This window comes from Chinchilla lanigera, unplaced genomic scaffold (assembly GCF_000276665.1).
Source record: "Chinchilla lanigera isolate Chin_1 unplaced genomic scaffold, ChiLan1.0 scaffold00087, whole genome shotgun sequence".
Taxonomy (NCBI): Eukaryota; Metazoa; Chordata; class Mammalia; order Rodentia; family Chinchillidae; genus Chinchilla; species Chinchilla lanigera.
In genome coordinates, this window is record NW_004955488.1 from 5,266,083 (window position 1) to 5,289,461 (window position 23,379).

General features: G+C 39.1%; 1 protein-coding gene across 1 annotated transcript in view; it reads left to right on the top strand.

The window, feature by feature from the left end:
• Window positions 1-22,448, top strand: part of Col19a1 (collagen, type XIX, alpha 1) — a 304,391-nt gene extending 281,943 nt beyond the window's left edge. Inside the window, exons 45-49 of the mRNA XM_013504411.1 lie at window positions 1,336-1,506; window positions 4,152-4,218; window positions 16,260-16,388; window positions 21,277-21,354; window positions 21,500-22,448. Coding sequence (XP_013359865.1) covers window positions 1,336-1,506; window positions 4,152-4,218; window positions 16,260-16,388; window positions 21,277-21,354; window positions 21,500-21,636 — 582 coding nt within the window. The 3' untranslated portion in view covers window positions 21,637-22,448. The remainder of the gene's footprint in view (window positions 1-1,335; window positions 1,507-4,151; window positions 4,219-16,259; window positions 16,389-21,276; window positions 21,355-21,499) is intronic.
• Window positions 22,449-23,379: the final 931 nt, after the last annotated feature.

A 23,379-nucleotide genomic window follows, 5' to 3' on the forward strand; every position in this document is an offset into this window, starting at 1 on the left:
CTGTGTACCTAACACATAAAATTATTAGGAATTATATTTATTTTGTACATGTATTTTTTGTTGATCAAAGTGCACTAGTATTTTTAATTATCTCAGAAATTACTCCCAATGTGACCTGGTTAGATTTGCCTATGTATAGATATTAAAAAATAAATTCAAGACAACTATAGTCTGGCCAATAACCAAGTAACTACAAGTAAAGTAATACAACAAAAAAACAGGGCACCCTCAAGCACAATCCTATCATAGTTGGTGTGAACATCACCTCCTGGTGCTATGAGACTGCATATTTGAAACTGTATAACAGGCACTTGCCATAATCTCTTCCTGTCCCTCTGTCAGCCACACACATCCCGTAGTAGACACATCGCACAATGAAGACAGCGTTAAAGAGACTTCACTGTCAGATTCAGGCACATCAACTACAGTTTCCTTCCTAATTCTGATATTTTACTCAACAATTCCTCTTATAGTTCACTTGTGATATTGAGTTAGCTGTCCAAGTGCCATCCCTCCACTTCAGCTCTGAACCTTTCAAAGGCTGGCCTCACCTTCCTGAGTTATTTATATTTATGAAACTGAACGCATACACATGCAAAAGTCAGGTACAGGAAACAAACCCAAACCATCTAATAAAGACCAGACAAACCAGGGCACTTCAGGAAGGAGGAAAAAAGGTACCTGACCTAGAAAAGGCTTTGAGGGTCCCTAAAGTTTTTCTACAAGGAAAATCTCAGTGGCAAGATCATTAGGGCAATTTTCCTTTATTATTACAAACAAGATCCAGACCTCAAGTGACAGCTATGTTGACTTTTAAAGGTGCCACCCTTCAGACTGACAGCAAAGCATGATCCTGACTGGGTATCATTGATCTAGAGCACTGATGGCGAACCTTTTAGACACGAGTGCCCAAAACCCACTTACTACTTTCTCACCAAGTGCCAACACCGCAATCAAACCTGAATACTGAGGTTTTAGCCTAGAAGAAACAACTGTTATCTGATGCTCAGCTGCTGGGACTCATGTGCCAATGGAGAGAGCTCTGAGTGCCCACTGTAGCACATGTACCATAATTTCACTGCCACTGATCTAGAGAGTGCTTCCAAGGTGCCAGGCAGTGTACTACTAAATGAATTTATTTGAGAATCACTTAGTAGATACTACTGTATTAATATCCCCCCTTTACAAAAGAGAAAGCTGGAGATAGAGAGTTTAATGTACTTATCTAAGGTCCCACAGCAAATAAGTGGCAGTATGAATCCAGAACCTTTGCTCTTAACCATAACTGATCCTTTTCTAGAAAAGATCATCCCTTATCTTTTTTCTCCATAACAGGGTGATCAGGGAATTCCAGGAGACAGAGGCCCACAAGGTGAAAGAGGAAAACCAGGCTTTATGGGCACGAAAGGAGCCATAGGTCCTGTGGGGCCTCCAGGAAGCAAGGGCTCTATCGGATCACCTGGCCACCAAGGCCCACCAGGACCCCCAGGCCTCCCTGGTGCTCCGGTAAGTGGTGCTGAGATCTTGTGCTGCTTGTGTACTCCTTTTACAGTGAAAGGAACAATAACACTTTTAAAATACTTAAATACCTATACCTAAACTGTTCTCTGTTATTATCTAAAAGTATGTGTGCCAGATTCTCCCTAAGCACTTAATATACATTATCCTTTTTGATCTTCATAACCAGTCTGGGAGGACAGGTGTCATTTCAGTACCTCTTTCATAAGTGTAAAAACTCAACCCAAAAATTCTGCCCAAGATCAGAGAATCATTTGGTGGGTCAAAGCCAGGTCCCAAACCATGCTTTCAAAATACTCTCTATAATGTTGCCTTACACTACATACAAACCACATATGTTTGATTCACGTGGGAACTCTATTGTGTTGACTGTCAGGACCAGAAGTCTGTCCTGAATAGGGCTTTGAAGTAGGGACCATGTAGGCCCAAAAAGAATTTTCAAAGAAACTAATATCTATTTAGAGTCTCAGGCCTAGTGGGTAGCTGTTCCACAGAGGAGTTTAATCTAAAAATGACCAAGACAGGAGGAAAGAAGGATCCTGGAGTGAGTAGGAGAATTAAAGACATACTTTCCTCAGACTGATGCCAGATACAGTATAGGAATATAAGGCATTCATACAATCCACATACTTTTTTATTGTGACCCAACCTCCCTAAACTCTACTTTAATAAAGTCTATATTAATATCAGATACAGTGAAAAGCAATGGAACATTCCTGTAATTCTCATACAATACTACTTTATTTTGACCCAGTCTCTCTCAACTTAAAATAAGGCCTATGTACTACAAACTCCTGGTTTTGTGTCAGCAGTTAGTATTAATTACATTAGTTCAAATTCATTTGTCATTCGCAGTGAAAATAATGAAATTGGGCATTCTTTTTTCATTTCTTTTTGTTGTTATTGTTAAGAGACATGAGAAAGATTTATTAGAGATTTAGGACACATTTAAGAGGGCAGGTGTTCAGAGAAATGAGATGACTGTAGGAACTGGAGACATTGATACTTTTCTTGAGGGTGTAGAAAGCCAATTGGGCATGTTTGGAACCATTCTGTCCAACAGAAATCACTTGTCAGCAAATTACATGGTCTTTTATTCTAAACGAGTTACTGGTCTAAAAGAACTAGTACCATAATGTTGGGAAACCCACAACAATATTATAATCACATGCCCAGCCACAGAATGGAAACAGGATGAAGGAATTTGTTGGGAAGAATGACGAGGGAACCTACCACAACAGGGACTTTTATAAGTTAAAGCTTACTGTCTAATTGTAGAGAAGAGTTGAGGCATGGTCTATCCTGAAAATCATATTGCACGGTGATTTCCATAGAGCTTCTGTGTTAGGCACTTTTCCATTGCTGGGATAAAATACATACCTGACATTGCAACCTGGCTTACGGTTTCAGAGGGTTCAGTCCACAGTTGTCTGGCTCCAAGGCAGAAATGGCATGGCAGAAGGGCATGTAGAAGAAAGCTATTCAACTAATGGCAGCCAGGAAGTGGAGAGAGAAGGAAGGAGCCTGGAACCAGACTATACTCTTCTAGGTCATACCACTAGTGAACCACATCTTCTACCTGGTCCCCACCTGCTAGCAGCACATTCAGCTATAAACCCTTGTGAGTTAATCCATTTATGAGTATAGTGTTTCCATGATCCAATCCCCTTCCCAAAGCCCCGCCTTTTCAGCACAAGAGATTTTTGGAGGGACAGCTTAGCTCTGAATTAGAACAGCTTTGAAGTCTTATCTAACAACACACAATTACAGTCTTTGTTCATGCACACATCTCAAAGTAGAGGCCTGGCAAAGGGGATGATTCCCTGTCACAACTTTGAGTTATATTACACTGGACATGGCATATTTATATACCTAGATAATAACTAAAAGGAATAAATACAATAGCTAAATAGAAAGAATAACTTTAAAATCCAACCCTTTGGAAATATCAAGATAAGGTAGTAAAACATTGTAAATGTTAGTTTTTTGGTAAATGTATACAGTTTTAAGTGCTAAGGAGTTAATAGTTCCACTAATGCCATTCAAGTACTTCCTTTTACTGGATCTCACAGGCTTTTTTCTAGAAAGAAAATTGCTTTGTGATTATAATGCATAAATTAGACAATAAATTTTGTAATGAAATGAGAAAAATTGTGAGTTTTACTTCACAAATAAAATATCCTAAGGAATACTCCAGCATGCTTGGAGTTACCTCGGAGCTTCCCTTCTTCCTCTGAGGATACATATCAGATAGGGACTTTGCCAGTGTTAAGGGATTAGTTGGAAGTTAAACTTGTGATTAGGATACTAGCATCATGACAACAGTGTTTGAGCTCTTTAATGTTAAAAATGAAGCAACATGAACTGTTTAACTGTATGAAACCATGTCTCTCCATTAACAGGAGATATATTAACATTAGAATTAGATTAGAATTTCATCACTCAGCATTTAAAGCAATTACACACTTCAGCTTATTCTCCTTATTTGATCAAAAGATACTTATTGCCCAGTAGCCAATTTCCAAAAACATTTTGTTTGATAAACGTACCACTACAGAAGTTTCAAATATGCACACCAACCATTCATTTGCACTATCCTGTATCATAACAGACTATTCTTTTTCTTTCATTAGGCTGATGCTGTTTCATTTGAAGAAATAAAGAAGTATATTAATCAAGAGGTCCTAAGGATTTTTGAAGGTTAGGTTTGGTTTATAACATTTTAAAATTTTTCTGATCCCCATCTCTCACCCACTGTGAAATCCCCTCAGCAACTTTCTTGAAAACTCACTGAGCATCAACCTCCAGAGGCAATCCGTTCTATGATAGGGCTTCTGTTTGACAGAAATTCTTCCATACATTAAGTTAAATGTGCCTCACTGAAACTTCCTCTAATCAGCCCAGGTTTGTAAAACAGCAGAGAGAAAGTGTCTTCCATTTATCTGACCACCTTTCCAGCACTTTTCAGTATCGATCATAATCTTCCTTATGTTTCTGTTCTTCGGAATAAGAAGGTCTAGCTCAGTGATGCTGAACCTTTTAGACACACGTGCCCAAATTTATTCATAGCAAAGTGCCTGAATACTGAGGTTTTAGTTTAGAAAAAGACAATTCGTACATTAACATGTTTTGTCTTAACAGAAAAATAACACACATGCATATTGTTCACCACCACTGGCCTAGCTCCTCTCTCTGGCTGCCCTTTGGGAAATTCTTACTTTATAAATAGCCCTCATTCACTCATAAGCATTGTGAAAAGGGCAGATTACACTGTCCTTTTGACCTAGCCAGGGTCAGCATGCTGGTCTACCAGCCAAACTCACCTGTCATCTATTTTTATATGGCTCTCAACTATGATTTTTACATGTTTCTACATTTTTTTCCTAGCTTCAAATGGTTTTAAAAATTAAAAGAATATCTCATGACTGTAAGGTTTTTTTTTCTTTTGGAACAAGTGAGAGATAGAACAAAGATAAAAGAAGCCTTTATTGTGGGCACAGGAGGACTGCAGAAGAATACAAGGACCCTCTGAAGGGGGAAGGCAGGGAGACACAGGTTTTATTGAGCTGGGTTGGGCGTGGGGTTTACATGGGCAGTCAAGGGTCATCGCAAATGCTGACTGGGGAAGAGTTGGTGCACTCATGAAAAGAAAAGAGGAAACTGAGGTAAGGCTGGGGAAAGAAGGAGACAGGAAGTTGGTTTGGGAGTGACACGTTGTGGTTTTGTGTCCCGCACTGTGCAGGATCACTCCCATGATGACTTGGCAGAATTTTGTATAGGCTGAAACCCATCAATGACATGTGAAAATGACCTAAAATTCAAGTTTGTCTGTGTAAATAAAGCACTACTGGATCATCAGCCATTTTCTTTCCTTTACATCTTTTCTCTGGCTGCTTCTATGCTACAGTGGCAGAATCAAGACGTTATGCCAGAGACTGTATATCCAGCAAAGCATATTTATTATCTGGCCCTTTGAGGAGTAAATGTTCTGATCCCTACTCTAGATACTTTGATAATTAAGCTGAAGAAATATTGCATTCCCTGCTAGCCCCAAGCAGTCATTGAAATACTCTCAACTCATTGTGAGCTTTTAATTAACTAACAACTCTAGGTTTTCCTTACTTAAACTTTTTCAACTTAAGTGCTTCTCATTGTGGATGGTGTATTTAGTTTGAAAATCTGAGTATGTTGTGTTTGTTTTTATTAAATTTCAAGTGATTTATGTTCCAACTTGATGAGTTTTTTTAGAAAACTCTTGTAGGGCAAGTTGACTCTCATAACTTTGCACTGTCTCTAAATTTCATAAGCATGTTATCATTCTAGTTATGAATAGAAATGCAGAACTAAGAAGTCAAGAGTCAAGGTTAGGCCTTTCTAAATGACATTGGATTTCTTCTACCCACTTATAAATCAGTTAGTCTATTGTTTAGATAACTTTAGTTGCTGCAAAATCTACTGTACATTTCTTTGTCTATTCACAAAAATGTCACATTATTTTTTCAAATGATTTGCTAGAAGTCAAGATCCTTCTCCTCAACAGTAAGGTTAAGACAGTGGAAATTATTTGTCTTTAGCAAATAAACCTAAATTGGTGCTCGTTATTTCTACTTCTTTTGTTAAACATCACAGACAAAAAATATATTATTGGAAATTGTAAGGAAAAAGATTACAGTATTCCCCAAGTCCATCTTAACTCTTTTCTGCTCCAGACATGGAACTGAGACTTTCCAAGAAGTCCTTCTTCCTGAGAATTGGTATTAGTGACCAAAACTCATTGTTTAGATTCTTATTCTCTTGTTTCACACTAGCACTGGAGAAGCAATTGTACTGCCACTTCTATCTGCTTCAGTAACAGAACAGGATGAAAAGGCTTATAAGACCATGAATCCATGTTGTAGACTTAAGTTTACTTTGATCTTTACTAAGCATCTTTACCTAGCCCTGAAGATAATTTTTCATCTTTCTTGAGCTAGCTACCAGTTTTTGCTTTGTGATTTTAATGTTGTGCTTAAATTTAGAAATCTCCTTTTATTTTCATTTCATGACTCTTGAATCCAGCATTATGGACTAGGTTGTAACTTTGACAGTCTAAACATTCCTTTCCTCAACAAGCATCCCTCAAATACCAATTGTCTGGAAAAAAAAAGACAAAACCTTTCAGATCTCTCAAGCTCTGCAAGAGAACACAGAAGACTCTTTATGAAACTGGAAAACTGGCAAGCCTCAATGAAAAACAAAGATGTTAAATTATTAACACATTTAAGACAGGGTGCAGGCAACATGACTGAACAGAGGTACCCAGCACACACCTGCTCCCCCACAAAAGCAATCAAAGCAACAGGTATATAACTGCATATTGAAGTGAGGAAGTGCAAGGGAATGTTGGGATTCAATAGCAGAGAAGCAGAAACCTGGTTAAAAAAAAAAAAAGCAGAGTCCTGGGACAGCTGCACAGCTAGAAAAAGATTATCCTATCATCTGCTACCCAAAGAGTCTCCCCTCCACAAGGGTAAAGATAACAGAGTCCCAGGAAACTCCATCAGTTCAGATACTGACCATCCTAGCTACTGGAAAGTTTTGCAGTCTTTTCAGGCTTACAGTCTAAGTATATAAGAGGCCTGAAATCTGACTGAAATCTATTATTCAATGAAATAACTGCAGAAAACTTCCCAAATTTTGAGAAAGACATGCACATTCAAATACAGGAGGCCTACAGAAATAAAAATAGATATAACTAGCAGATCCTCACTCTGATACAGATAAGTCTAGTTGTCAAAGTACAAGGTAAAGAAAATTTTAAAACTGTAAGAGAAAAATCATCAAGTCACATTTAAGGGAAACCCCATTAGACTAATAGCAGATTTAGCAAAACCCTATAGGTCAAGAGAGCACGGGACAATGTTTTTCAAATCCTGCAGGAAAATAACTTATATCCAGCATTACTCTACCTAGAAGGACATCTTTCATAATAAATATGAGGGGAAAAAAACCTTCCAAGATTAGCAAAAACTAAGAAATATCATGATCACTCAATCAGCCTTAAGGGAGTCCTATACCCAAAAGTGGAAGAAGGATAACTCATAACAACACGTGAAAGTATAAATCCCACTAGATGACAGATATACAAATGGAAAATAGAAAAGAATCAAACTTTATCAACGTCATGAACCACCAACCACAAGGTGAACAAGAGGTTTGAACAAAAAATATAACAGGGGCTGGGGATTTAGCTCAGTGGTACAGCGCCTGCCTGGCAAGCGTGAGGTCATAAGTTCGATTCCTGGTACCAGAAAAAAAAAAAAAAAAAATAACAACAACAAAAAAATATAACAGAAGAAAAAATCAAAATAACAAGCACAAATTCATACCTTTCATTAATTTTAATATAAAATATAAATTGAATATGTAGTGCCCTAGTTCTCCAGTTAAAAGATACAGACCTGCTGAATAATTGAAAACTAAGGCCCAATTTAATATGTTGCCTACAAGAAACTCACCTCACTCGCAAAAACAGACATAGAGCCAGACAGATACACACACACACACACACACAGAGAGAGAGAGAGAGAGAGGAAGTAAAAGTATTGAAAATAATATTCTAAGGAAATGGAATTTTGAAAATACAAGCAGAAATACCTATGCTTATATCTGACAAAAATAGATTTAAATTTAAGACAAAAACAGTAGGTCACTATATAATGATCAAGGGATTAATTCATCAAGGTATAATGATCATAAATCTATATGTACCTAAAAACAGAACACTCAACTTTTAAAACTAAGCACTAATATACCCAAAAAGACATATAGGCTCCAATACCATAAAAGATGGGGAAGTTAATTATTCCTTCTCAGAAGGAAGTCAGTTAGTCCTGTTTGCAAATAATGATTCTATACATAGAAAAACCTAAAAACATCCTCAAAGGACTGTGAGAACAGACAAAATAATTCAATGACGTACCAGGATACAAAATTAACATTGAAAGTCAGTGGTTTTTCAATATGTCAACAATGAATTTGCCAAGGAATTATGAAAGCAAGCTCATTTATGGTAGTCACAAAACAACTTTGGAATACATTCAACTAAGGAAATAGACTACAGATTACACTAAAAGGTGAAGCAGCGCTCCTATGTTCATAGATTAGAAGAATTAATACTGTTAATATGTCCCCACTACACAAAATGACCTACAAACTCCACGCAACTTTTCTGAAAATACCAGAAAATACAACCAAACCTTCACAGAAGAAAAGAAAGTGTTGCACTATAGGAGATGTTCATTGTGCAGGCCCACACACCCTGACCAAGGCCTGGCCCGGCAGCCTGTGTGCATTGAGCAAGGGGGATGCTGCTGTCTCCTGGGAGGGCCACACCTGCCCTCTGCCACATCATTCTGCAAGGGACTGGGCCTTTCCCCTTGCCTTGCACCAAACTCACTCGGTGTGCAGTGCCAGAGCAGCTCCTCCTCTCAGCCTGCATTCCTTCCTCCCCTCAGTTACTCCCTGCCTAAAGCTGATGGGCTTGGGCTACCCAAGTCTTCTCAAGCTTCAGTCCCTCTCTCCCCTGTCCCAGCCTGGCAGGGCCCAGGGATGTGGCCGGACATCTCAGGAACCATAGCTCCTGAGCCACAGATGCCTAATCCTCAACACAGGACTCCAAAGGACTCAAAAAGAACTTTTTTCCCTGAAACTGATACTCCATACATGATATTCTTCTTTCCTCTCTTGACACCAGTTCAGCACCTGTCATCTCCCAAACAAAACTGTACCTCAAACCCAGAATTTAGTCATTTAGCACTTAAGTTAATTTGTCCCAAGATCACTTCACTTCAGTCCATATGACTTTCCACTTAAGAAGTCACCTTTTCCGTGGCTTCTGAACACCATTTATGAAAAAGGAAAAAAAAAAAAAAAAAAAAAAACCTTCCATTTTCACAAATCATAGTGGTCTAAAGTTACCGTTCCCTTTTCAGAACGCTTTCTCTATAAAAGCAAAGATTAATTTTTGCATGCTAAGACAGTGAGAGGTGAGCAGTGCAGTGGAGTGCTACAGTTCAGTAGCCCTCGTCTGCCTCCCTCTTTTTTTGCAGATTCACAAGAGATACAGTGACCTCTGTGCTGTGTGGAGTTCTGCTCCCTGCACTCCCACAGCCTTGGGGACTATTCTCTGTACTCAGTACATTACGCCTGGCCAGTGGGGGCGCTGGCGGGTTCCCAAGAGAACCTGCTCTCCCACTCTATCCCAGGTATCTGGATGGGAATCTCTAGTGAAACCCTAACACTAGACCCCAAAACTTGAGGACTCCTCATGGAGCCTTTAAGATCCCAAGGGATGCTTCCCAAGGGACCCCACTGATGGTCTCATAACTTGGGCTGTCTTCAGGCTACCACACCTCCTCTAACATCCCGATGCCCTTACCTAAAACTCACAATGGAAGGAAGTCAATCTTTCCACCAGTCCTAAGGCTGGGTTCCAGAGGGAGCATAATACGCACACACACATCCACTCCGATGTTAGATAAAATTCCCAGTTTGACTGGCCAACAAGTCAGGCCTTTTACAAACAAAGCACCCACAGAGGGCAGGAATAGAAGTCCACATGTCCCAGCTTAGCATCTTTTGACTTTGAGGGCTCTGCAGCTGTCAATGCCGGTCATACAGATTAGGGTCTTACCAGATCTGGGAAGTATAATTCTTGCTACAGCACCATCCTCTTAAACATTGGAAGTTGCGTAACACAGGAAAAATCTACCAACCTGTGCAGGATCCTGTACCAACAACTGGCTCTTCCCCTTTCGACAGAACAAGACCAACATGGCCAGATCTGCAACTGAGGGAGAAAAGGAGGATTAGGGCTATGTCCCTCAATATCTCTGCCTCTAGATTTCCAGGGTTGAGGAAATCATCTTACCTAGGTTTTCTCCATTTTTAATACATATATGTTACATACATATAATGTGAATATATGTTATCCTGTCCTCTTGCTTCTAAGTTGTATCTTTTCTTTCCTTTATGAGATATTAATTTGTGTGTGTGTGTGTATATATATATATATATACACATATTTGTGTATATATACACATCATGAAATATATAGTTTTTAAAAATATTTTCCACTACATAGTCTGTTTCTTCTGATTTGTTTTTTATGCTTCTTTATTTGGATCTATTGTTCAGTTTATAGGATTTCCTCAGTGTCTAGTAATTTTTAGTAATCTATTCATGCATAAAGGAAGGTTCTAGAAATTTTACAGAAGGTGTGAGCACGGGGCTCTCTGATCGTAAGTTCCACTAGAGGGCAGCTGCTACCTGGGCTTCGGAAGTGAGGAGCCCTCAGTTTCAGTGTCTAAGTCTCTCAGTCTGGTAAGGTTCCTCATTTCTATCTACGGCCTGGCTGATAGATCAGCATGAAGCACGTAAATGTTCACTGACCATTTTTCAGTATTGAAGCCAGCGTCTTGGTAAATTCTGGGGTCCCCAATGTGGAGATGGCCTATTTATCCTTTACAGATCGTAAATCTTCATTCTTTTTGCTCGAACCAGAGGGGGACTCCCCAGCTACATTGAGACCATAAAGATTTCTAAAACTACTTCATAAAAAGGCTTTCAAGCAATTCTCCTTATTTTATCTCCCCTCCTTCACACCCACTTCCACATGTAATGGGGACTTCCCATTTCTGTGTCTCTGGAGAATTTTGTGATTTAAACTCGGATTGCTTCTCAGCATTTAGTGTAAAGATTCACTTTGAGTCTACTAAACCATAAATCACCCAACCAGCTGAGTCTCAGCTTCCAAAATTTTGTTGCTATTGTCTCCTTTCGCATTATCCCCATTCTTTACTTTATGCTCGGAAAAGGTTCTTACTGTTGTTTCAGGTATTCTTGAGATAGTTAAAGAAGATGGATGTGTTTGATCCACCACTTTTACCCACAACATTTCATAGCAACATGCTTACAAGTTGGCAAGGTTTTGTGCCAGAAATAAATGCACTAGTAACAATTTTGGGTCAATATGCGTCCACAGAATGCTGCTCAACTAACAGCCAAAACAAAGCTGTAAAATTAAGATAAGAAATTACTCTTGATATTTTTTCCTCTTAGGAGAAAGCCATATGTAATTTTGGTTTCTACACTTAAGACACATATAGAAAAGCCCTGGAATAAGGGAACTAAAGAGTGATTTACAAAACAGATCACCAAGCCCATGAGTCAGAGGGATTTAACCTTAAGGCTAAGAGATATACAATTGATATTATCATGTTGTCAGTACATGATTGATTTCCTAAAAGAAATACTCTAACTTCTATTTCCTTAATGGAGTACCACAACAGAAAATGGACAATTAAACATTTGAATGGGTATTAAGAAAAACATGAATTTCTCTATTTGAAAACAACCAGTTCTGCCCAAGACAGAAGGTAGACATGGGCCAGATAACATCTTTTCTTGTCCAAACTTAGTTTCTCATCATATTAATATTAATATCTGCATTGTCTCAGTGAGCCCATTCTCCAAGGAAGCCAAACCACCAATCTCATTTGTGAAAATCATTGCTGTGTTTTTCCTTGGCAGACAGAATATATGTGTTTGTTTTATGTGTACTTCTATCCAAACTCTCTAATTTCCTGCCTCATTAGAAAGCACAGCTAAACAGTTTAATTGACTAAAGAGCCCTGGAAACAGAGACAAAGCAGCTAATACAGCTCTTTACAATTCATTTAACTGCTCAGAAACATATTTTAAATTACAGAGTATTAGGATAGGGTTCAGAAGAGGTAATTAGCCTAATGCTAAATGACTATTTCTGAGTGGATCTTAAAGCCAGATGATTTACAACTAGAATTATTTAAAATAATTTTGTTTTGCTGCAATGTTAAAATCCACCCAAAAGTACTTGTACATTCATACATTAAAGAGGAAAATTATACTGTGAATATTTGTGTTTAGACATTGAAAGTATATAAATAAAGTTATAAATACATATATAAATAAAGTATATAAATATATATAAATAAAGAAGTATATTCAATAAATATATCCAAAGAAGTATATTTCAATAAAGAAAAATGATACTGAAATACATAGGTTCTTTAAAGTATATAAAAAATTATACAGTTTCAAAGTGCAGTCATTTAGTGTCATACTGTAAAATATCCAATTTAGAATTTAAAATTTACATTCAATCAAAATTATGGGTTAATAACATATTTATTTCATATATTAAGTTACTGGAATGAAATGTATTAACACCAACCAGATAGCCCAGGTAGTCAGGTAATAGTCTTATGAAAGACTAGTAATTTAACATCATTCCTTGGAGTTAACATTCATGAGAGCCCGGAACCTTTGAGTCTACAGCTAGGGATTTTAGTCCTGTCGCTGCTGTGATGCTTCCGTTCTGCTTGCTTTGCGACTCCAGGATGTGATCATAGAGGGATTGCTCTTTGGCTGATAGCGCTCATGCTCAGCATCTGCTGAGGCTTCTCCCTTAGTTATGCTACATTAATTTTCCTACATTTTCTAAGCAACTTTAAGTGCCTAGGTTCTCTTCAACTTTTTTATTGAAAGCCCATAGAAAAACAAGTTTTATTCAGAACTTACTTTGTATCAAACAATTTGCAAACAAACCCATGTTCAGCTGAAACTTGCTTTTGTAGTTCAATTAAAGAAATTGAAATGAACAGACTGGAGAAAATTCAAGTGACTCTAGGTCCGGCCTTCTCTTGTTCTAACCAACAGCTACCATTTACAGTATGTTGCTACCATTGGGTATTTACTTATAAAATAAACACTACTTGCATTAATACGAGTTTTATGGAAGATTTTTATAAACCAAGCCTAGACTGAATGTTTTACACTTAAGATTTCTTATTGCATACTCCATGTATCCTTCAAAAATTATGTCACTTTTCTAAATAAAATCATTTGAATTACTAAGAGAATTTGCTTTTTGAAGGAATTACATGAAAAGAAAAAGAAACAATGTGGTTAATAGTATAAGAATATGTCCTCTTCCAACTATTGTAAATTTAGTTTTCCATATACTAGGTTTTAAATATGTGATAAATACAAAATATAAACTAAGTTTAAATAAAGTCCGGTGATAAAGTGTACGTCTAATAGAGTTTGAATGAATTAACAATGCTACCAAAATTAATTTCAAAGATTGGTACAATTTGGATATGCTTTTGAGGTAAAAGTTAAAATAAGCAAAAGTTACATAATGGTAAGTGTAATTCGAGCATAACTATTTAAGGAAGTAATCCTGGGAAGGTGTATAATTATATTGTATAATACATTCTTGATGTGTTGTATCAGACTTTTCCTAATCTGTACAAGATTTGTAGTAAATGAAGCTTATAAAAGTCTGGATAATAGTACTTCTTTCAGTGATAATCTCTCCTTGATTCTTAAAGAGCAGTTAATACAGAAAGTATAAAATCCCTAAAACAAGATACTGTTTATGAAAAACTGTTCAATCAAATGAGCTATAATCTACCTTATTTAGAAATTTTAAAATTTCTTACATTTTCATGTTTACATTCCTTGAACATTCTTGTGTTCCGGGTCCTCTAAATTTCCTGACTATTACAACTTTCTACACTTACATTCAATTTCATCTAATAGAGTGCAATGTTAGTAGCTCTCTAAGTAACAATGGTTGCACCTCACTATGCCAGCAACAGAGGAGCTTTCGTGGGCTATTGCTTTCTCCCCTGGACTCTCCCCCAGGGCCCAGAGAAGCAGTGTCGGGCTCCAGGAAAGTAAGAGGACACTGGGAAATTCCTTGAGACAGCATCCTTGTTTGTTTAGGCAGTACTTAACTGATGAAGGTTGCATGACTGAATGCTTACAAAAAATTGGGGTTTATTTATCAATATTTTTAAGTATCTCGAATAATTCTTCATTTTCCCATAACTTGAATGTTCTTAATTTCTGTGCTGTCTTTGGGTTTGCAGAAATGTACAGAGCATTTTATTTTGTCAGAATTAAGTCAGAATTAAGAGGAAACGCTGATCAGAACCAATGCTGGATATTTTTCTTTGACCAAATTGGATATCCTTCCTACTACAACCCTGACTGAAGAAAGGCCTCACTAACTAAAAATACAACCATAAAATAACCAAACAGTGGGCCTGGGGATTTAGCTCAGTGGCACAGTGCCTGCCTGGCAAGCGCAAGGTCATGAGTTCGATTCCTGGTACTGGGAAAAAAAAAAGGTAAAAATTAATTGTTGACAAAAAAACCAGTGATTTGCCCATTATAGAGCTTAAATAATGACATCATAATGTAGCCAATGACTGTCTTTTTCTATCAATATTGGAGTTTGAACCCAGGGCCTTCACACTGAGCTACATCTTCAGCACTTTTTAAATATTTTTTTAAATTCTGAGACAGGGTTTTGCTAAATTGGCCAAGCTGGGCTCAAACTTGCAATCATCCTGTCTCAGCCTCCCAGAGTGCTGGGATTGCAGGCATGTGCCATGACTATCTTTTCAATAAATAATCCTATTAATTTTGCTGAAGTTTAACAACTTTCAATACTATGAGTTGTCTATTTTTGCATTAAAAATACTTAGAAAATTTAGAGGCTGAAAACAATAAATATTCATCAGCTCATATTTTTTGCAGTTTGGGATTTGAGGGGTGGCTTAGTTCTGACTGTAGATGTATAGTGAAGTTAGGCTGTTGCTCAGGGCTGCATCTTTGCAAAGGCTTGAGTAGGGATAGATGTGCCTCCAGCAACATACGGCAGTGGGCATGTGGCCTCATGTGGGCCTCTGTGTGGGACATCCTGAATGTTCTCTCTACATGATAGCTGCCCCCCCATAGTGAGAAGTGTGAGAAAGAGCAAGTAAAAAGCCATGGTGTATTTTACTACTTATTCTCTCTACTTCCACATCAATTCTGCTTTTTTTCTGCTGACAAGAAATAAAAGCCAGGTGTGGTGGCACATGCTTGTAATCCCAGCACTCGGGAGGCTGAGGCAGAAGGATCTTTGTGAGTTTGAGACCAGCCTGGGCTACAAAGTGAGCTCAAGGCCACCCTGAACTGCATAGCAAGACCCTGTCTCAAAAAGACAAAAAAAATAAAGAAATAAAAAGTCCAGCCCTCACTCAAAAAATAGAGGAAATGAGGCAGGTGTGTTGATACACACCTGTAATACCAGCACTTTGAGAGGCTGAGACAAGGGGATCATAAATTCAGGTCTTCTCTGGGAAAAATAGGGATACTCTGTCCTGAAAGAAAAAGGAGCTAGAGTTGTAGCTTAGAGATGGAGTGACTGGGTTCCATCCCAATGCTCCCCAAAAATGAAATAGCCCCCAACCTTGGAAGGGAGTGTTAAAGGATCTGTAAACATGTTTTAAATCAGCACACATACATTCACAACATTGTGGGGAAGTGTCTTAAAGTTTCAGCATCTGAACCTGAATTCATCCCACTAGTCATAACCAGGAGTTAATCGGATTTCAGGCTAGTGTTCTGCCTACTTGACATAGCATCTCAGGAACACTAAAGATGCTCAGACCCTCCTAAGCAGCTCTGCTGTTCTTCCTCTGCATTCCATCAACTTTGTATAGTAGTGTCTCATCAAAAACAACAAAAAATACCAATCAGACCACCTGTAAAGTAGACATATTTAAATTGAATTATTTTTAACTTCTTGTAACAAGCCATCAAGATTTTGACCAAAATATTTCCATTCCATGGTATATTTCTCTTTTCTTTCATAAATGAAGAGCGGATGGCTGTGTTTCTATCCCAGCTCAAGCTGCCGGCAGCAATGTTGGCGGCCCAAGCTCATGGGCGGCCTGGCCCGCCGGGGAAGGATGGGTTACCCGGGCCACCAGGAGACCCTGGACCCCAAGGTAAGTCCCTCAGGTGGAATATTCATTTACCAGTTTCTTAGCCCTCAGGCTTTATGATGTGCTAGCTACCGTTAAAAGAATATACATGTAATATATGGAAAAGGATTCATATGGAAAATCTTGCTAATATTTAATTGTCTAAACACACATATTTAACTAAACAAATTTAAAACTGATCTGCTGCTACTTAAAAGGCATTTTAATATTTAGTATAGCAATAACAGCAGTAAGGTATGTTTCTCTATCATTCTCTAGACAGTGAGACTTCTTGAAAAGTGTCTTAGATTCTACTAGAAATGATCATCTGGGTATAAAGTATATTTCTGAGGAAATTTAGAATCCTTCCATTTTAATAGAGCTTGTAGGTAGTAACTTTTGAACTTGAATTCCTCGTATGGCTCCTAAAGGTATTTAAGCCAAACGATTTACATTGGCAAGAAAAAAATCACCCCACTAGAGACGAGAAGTGAGCCCACATTTGACCACTTGGTAGAAATATGGTTAGCAGTCAGTAAATTTGTCAAGTAGGCCTGGGTTTAGAAGCTTCACAAATTCTAGTAAGAAAATACCAATTTAGAGTATATACTTCCAATGATTAAAAACAAAAATACACAGAGAACCTGCCCCTGCCAAAACTATTCCCAGGAATTTGGGGCAGGGGTAGGGGACTGTTCACCTTGGTTTGCTTTAAATTCTCCAACATCCATTTTCAGGTACTGTCTACTCGGAATCAGTCCCAATAGGTTCCACTAAGGAAGACTTAAGTGCTCCTCCTCTGGTACACAGATGAATAGACACAGATGCACAGAAAAGCGGCCACCGGCAAACCAGTTTCCAGAAGTGGCCAGACAGCCATAGCCACGGCAGGAGAGGGAAGCCTTAGATAGAGGGACGTGCTGAGTTCTCCAGGGTGCGTGCCTGGGGGACTCTCACGGGGTCCCTTGACTGACTCACCAGACAGAGGCAGAGGCAGGTCAGGACAAGAAGAGGAGTGACATCAAGGTCTGGTCTCAATGCTTTGACGATCCTGGGGACCCCTCCAAGTGGTTGTCCCTCTGATGTGGCGAGCCAGGGGCAAGGCTTCCACTCCCGACTGCTGCCAAGCAGAAGCCAGTTAGTGAAAAGGGCAGGCGGTGCTGGGGAGACTTTCCTTGGAGTCCTTGGTTCACACCACAGATCAGCAGCATGAGGCCTGCCTGTTGGTGCCCCAGGTGAGAGAAGTGTACTCCACCGGGACCCAGGTAGCCCCGAAAAGCATCATCCAGCTGAGTTCCCCTATGTAAATAGGACAGGCAGTTTTTTCTACCAGACCTTATCTTCTTGGGTAAGCCCTTTTTATGTCCAGAGGTGCCCCCAGGTAGGATTAATTGCAAAAAGGGCGGGATGCACCTACTCCACATGCTCACATCAGTTTTGAAAGGACAATTTTGGGAGTAGCTGTTCTTATTTTTTAATTTAAAGCTTAGCTATCACTGACTTATAAATGAAGGAAACTTATCTGTGTTTTGTAATCCACTGGCCCACAAGATAATTTATATGATTGGTATACATTGGCCCTTTCAGATCTGTTAGCAGTGGCACCTTTGGAAACGGAATTGGGTTGGGTGTGGGAGGGAGGGTAGGGACCAAAGGCACTGACGTTGATTCTAGCACCAGAACCAGGCTGAGCAACTTGGAAGGCAAGAGGCAGACCCCACCCAGGAGACTAGTTCCTCCCCTCGTGCCAGGAGCAGCTTTCATTTGGCCCAATTTAACCGGTGTTCATGTAGATGTACAAATGCCCAGTCTTAGAAGTATATCTCCCTGCTAGAAGTAAATACAGAGAAATTACACCAAGCCCCAGGTTTCATCAGAGATGGGTGCCATGACATACCTTGCACGAGGCCAGTGCCGTTCTAGCTCTGCTGTCCTGCAAAAGCTGCTGTGACACCCAGCTGTCATCCTGTGCACTTAGAGTCCATGGAAGTGCATGTCTCTTTGCAAGTAGATTAGTCTTTTCCAAATGTAAAGGAACCCGCCGAAAGAAGTGAAAACCTGCATTCTAGAAAAAGAAAGCATCCCTAGCTACAGTTTTGTTATGATGCAACTATAAAGTAAGATCCTATGGCTTTATAGCAGTCAACATAATTAATAAGCTTAGGAGTTTATTGGAAAATTCAAGAGTAGAAAGATCTCCTGCCTGTCTTCAATTCAGTTCTTTTAGCTACGGCTAACAGAGAAGTAGTTATTAACTGAAAAACTTGTGCAAAGAAATTGTTACATTTGACAGGAGGAGGATAAATATGGCCTTCTGCAAATATACAAGTTATCACTTCTTGTTGTGTGATACTATACAGCTGGAAATCCATGTGGGATAATATATTTTGACATTATGTTAAAATCTGAGAATTGATTTTCAGCAAGTAGGTTTTTTCATATGTGTTCTTTATTTGGAATTATGTTACTGTCTTATTAATCCTCTTATTTATCAAAAGCTATATATTTTTTTTCTTCCTCATTTTAGCCTATTATACTTAGCCTAAGTACTTACTGAGATAGTTTGAGGGTCAACTTTATAATATTTATGTAACAATAAGACCTGGTCTGAGCTATCCAAAAAGCTTCAGATAATAAAAGCTATTTTACTCCAGAAATGTTTAAATGATGGATTTGAAAGGGTGCTTTCAAGCAACCCTATGTACAAACATCTTTCTTTGTTGCTCATATATATTAAATCAAAGGCACTTATATCAAAGAAATCGTGGAAATGTTTTAAATGTGGATACACATGTTCAAGCCACTGTTCTGTCCAGGATCTGTGATTGTGCTGAACATGTTGAACATAGTTTCCATATATAAATGTGAAAATGCCCGGTTCAGCACATTTCCAATGTACACGTCAACATGGTTCTGTATCATGTCTTTTTTGTTTGTTTGTTTTTGTTTTTGTTTTTGTTTTTCTCCGGTACCAGGAACCAAACTCACGACCTTGCGCTTGCCAGGCAGGCGCTTTGCCGCTGAGCTAAATCCCCAGCCCCTGTATCATGTCTTTTTTCCCCAGTATTTTCACTTTTATGGTCAGATCACATCTCTAATACAAAGAAATCGCAATGTGGTGATTGCATGTCTGATGTGCTTCAGACCATAATGTGTGTATTGTGTGGTCAAGTCAGAACTGAGAATGATCACCCCAAAATCACCCCAAAACTGGGGCTAACTCTTCACAGCAGCAAGAACTAATGTATCATTATACTGCATGAAATTTCCTCCCGCTGCCGTGCTCTGCTGTGGAAATATACCTTTATGAGAAGGTACAGCTGAGGTAGCCCAGCTGTATCCTGTGGGATGCTGTCCATATCCATGTCATGTGTCTACATGATTCTGTGTGGCTGCTATGTTCATCTGGAAGCAAGGAGATCTTTAAACTACTGTACAAGCAGTTTTGTTTTTTTTTTGTTTTTTTGGTAATGGGAATCGAACTCAGGACCTTGTGCTTGCAAAGCAAGGTGCTATGCCGCTGAGCTATATCCCCAGACCTGTACAAGCAGAAAAAGAAAGAAAATGCTATTGACCATCACTGTAAAACTCTGATGGCACAGAACACTTTCTTCAAAATAGTACATGGGTTCCAATAAATAAAGTACAGATAAACCTGCTTTTTGCTTTTTTAAAGCACACATAAGGGCTCTTAGAGGCACAAATTGATTTTATCTCAGGCAACAAGAAACATACTCAAGCATCAGTGTGATTTTTTATTATCATGTGCACAGATCTACAACCTAATTCAAAAGATCTCACACCATCTTTGTTAAAGTGCTTTCTTGTTTGGTTGTTTGGTTGGTTGATTGGTTGTTTGTTTGGTTGGTTGGCTGGATTTTTTGTTTGATTTGGTTTGGTTTAGTATTTTTGGTGCTGGGGATTGAATCCAGTACGTGCTTGTACTGTAACACTGAGCTGCGTCCCTAGCCCTTGTTAAAGTATCTTAAGCTGATGGAGGAAGCACATTTGAAGGACCCCTCAATCTCGTATTTTCTAGTAGTGTTAAAGTTCCTCACAAAAATCTACATAGCCGGCACTTTTTCTAAGCACTTGCTTCTAAAGTCTAGTTTCATTATTTAATTATTAAGTAAAAGCTCCGTGAGTTTTTCCTACTGTGTGCTAACAGCTAGTGATGTGATGTCACACCTGAATCCCTTCAATTTTTAATCGACGAGGAACCTTTCTTTGCCTTCCCTGAACAATTGTACGATCTTTTATTTTTATCCTTTAAGATGCTTTATACATTACTATAACAAAAAACATAAACTGGCTTGTCAAAAAATAAGGTTACTCTTAATTTTTTGTAAAAGGAGATTATTATTATTATTATTGTTATTATTATTAGTCACTTGAACAAAGACCTCACTCTGGATGAGCTGACTGGCATATAGTCACACTCTTACTCTCACAGACTGAGTATCACCAGTTGTTTGTTCCTTTCCATCTTGGGCTAAGGTCCAGATTCTTCTGTCATCTCGTCCTAATACTAAGCAGGACTTTCTCCACATTTTACCTTTATTTCGCCTCTATCTAGGTTGTGTTCAGAATTCCTGCTGAAGCATGTTCACACAGAGCTATTTGAAAGAAGATATGATAAATTTGAGTCATTTAAGTGTCATTTTCAGTGCCAAAAGTCTCACTATCCAAGGTTTGACTAGTTGAGACTTTTTAGTAAGAGCTACACATTTTTAAGATCTTCATTGCCTAATCCGATATGTAAGTTCAAAGTGTGGGTAATGCAAAACAGATAGCGAATATATGATGTATGTTAAGTAAAGAAACTGCAGAAACATCATAGACTCAGAAAATACCCAAAATGTGTTACACTGCCATAGCCCATTCTTATGACTCCCTCTTTTTCATTGCTCAGGGTACCGAGGACAGAAAGGAGAAAGAGGGGAACCTGGAATCGGGTTGCCAGGGAGCCCAGGACTTCCTGGGACTTCAGGTAATGGTGACACTGTCTTATCAACACAAGACTCAGAATGGAACTCCTCTTCCTGCAGTACATGTGTCCAGTTACATGTTGGTTGGAGGGAAAGACAGGGGTCCACACATGCTCTGTATTCTGATAAGGTCTTTTATTTCATCAGCACCTGGCTCCCCTGGTGCCCCAGGCTCCCCAGGTGCTCCAGGACCCCAAGGGCCCCCGGGGCCCAGTGGAAGGTGCAGCCCAGAAGACTGCCTGTATCCTGTGTCTCACGCCCATCAGCAGACAGGTGGGAAATGAAGACACCAGAGGAAGACTTGCTCCCTGGCCTCATCTCCTTATCACTGGAGCCATCTTGATTCTGTCAAACTCTCATATTTGTGGGCTGCTTTTTTGTTCTCTTTCCTGGTGTAAGCCAAACATTACAAGCAACAATTTGGATCCTAACCCTATAATAATTTCAAATCAGCAGTTTTAGATTTTTTTCCAGATTTATTCTAAATGTTTCCTTTTATCATTACTATGACTTTTATTCAGAGTTTTATATGAAATACGCAAACAAACCTTGCAATTCGTTCTTCAAAGAGAAATTATATCATATGACTGGTAGATTGATGATGAGGCATGTTTTGTAAACTCATCAATGTGTGGTTGACCTTGGATTTCTAAATTTTAAAGCATCAGAATTTTAAAACATGAAGTTTCCTTCACGTTTAAATTTACTGCCATTGTTAAAAACGTTGTTAGCTTTCTCGATAGTGCATTGTTCCTGTTGAGTCTTTGACTGCTTTTTAACACAAAGAATTTCTGTGTCATCCTACATCTCTGCTACTTATGCAGAAAAATATATAGGCAATAAGAGCTTCATTTTATAACTTCTGACAGGGGGCTATTTCATCAGGAAGCCCAAGAACTCACCATAGCCAACAAAAAATGATTTTGTAATTCTTTATAGTGAGCTCAAATCAAAGCAATCACCACTGGCAGGAACACACACTGCATGTGGGGGAAAAGGAACAAATTCAGATGGTTTAGGAATTCCACAAGAGGGCTGGGGATTTAGCTCAGCGCCATAGCCCCTGCCTGGAAGCACAAGGTTGTGAGTTCGATTCCCGGTACTGGAAAAAAAAAAAAAAAAAAGAATTCCACAAGAAAACCTAACATTCTGGTCTCTTCAGAGAATAATTCCTTTGGTGAGCAAATGAAAGCTGTTTCCCCTACGAGCTATTTAGTGGTGGTAGTGCAAAGCTGTTCTTCAGCACTCCTGAAGCTTAAATATCCTGGCAAGATGGTTGGATTCACCAAAACCATTATTCAGACCTCATGACCCTCTGACTTCAGGACAAGAACTGGCCATCACAATGAAAGATAGGACGTGTAGTGACTGAACAAGCAACCTATTTGCCCTAGAAGATGAATGTGTGGGATCAGCAAGTGTGAAGCGCCACAGCTCCTAAACAGAATGGTTTCCTCAAGGACTGTGGCAAGAGGAACAGCAAGGGACGGCCACAGCCAGGCGGGCCACTAGCCATCAACACAAGAGGCACACTCCCTTCAAAACTCGCCCTGGAAAGGAAACTTTAGAAAGAGTCTCCATCAGCCAAATGATTACACGGTGTTTTATTGCCTGCCTGTACGACATCTCAAGACAGTCTGGCTGAAAGCCACTTACAATCTCCAACACTTAGCATGGGGATGTCACTGAGGTCTCACTGCTGGGTCCCACGGAAGCAGAAAGCATCGCCACCACTAGCCTCCTGTCTCCGCAATTGGTTCACACCTTGACAGGGAGCAGCAAAAGCTCCAAGTTAGCAAATGTATGGTAGGATGATTGCTTTTGTCTGTGAATTGAAAACTGAGTCCAAGGAAAGCAAGCCCACTGAAATTGGCAGAAGCTGTGACTCGAGCTATGCCTGGGACGCACCCCAAAATTAAGGCAGGGTTTGTGTAAATGCACCCATGCTTTGAACTGGTTTTCTTTATGGATGAATGCACTGCTGGTCAGGTACTGTTGACATGGCTGTGCGTATGTACAACCTTTGA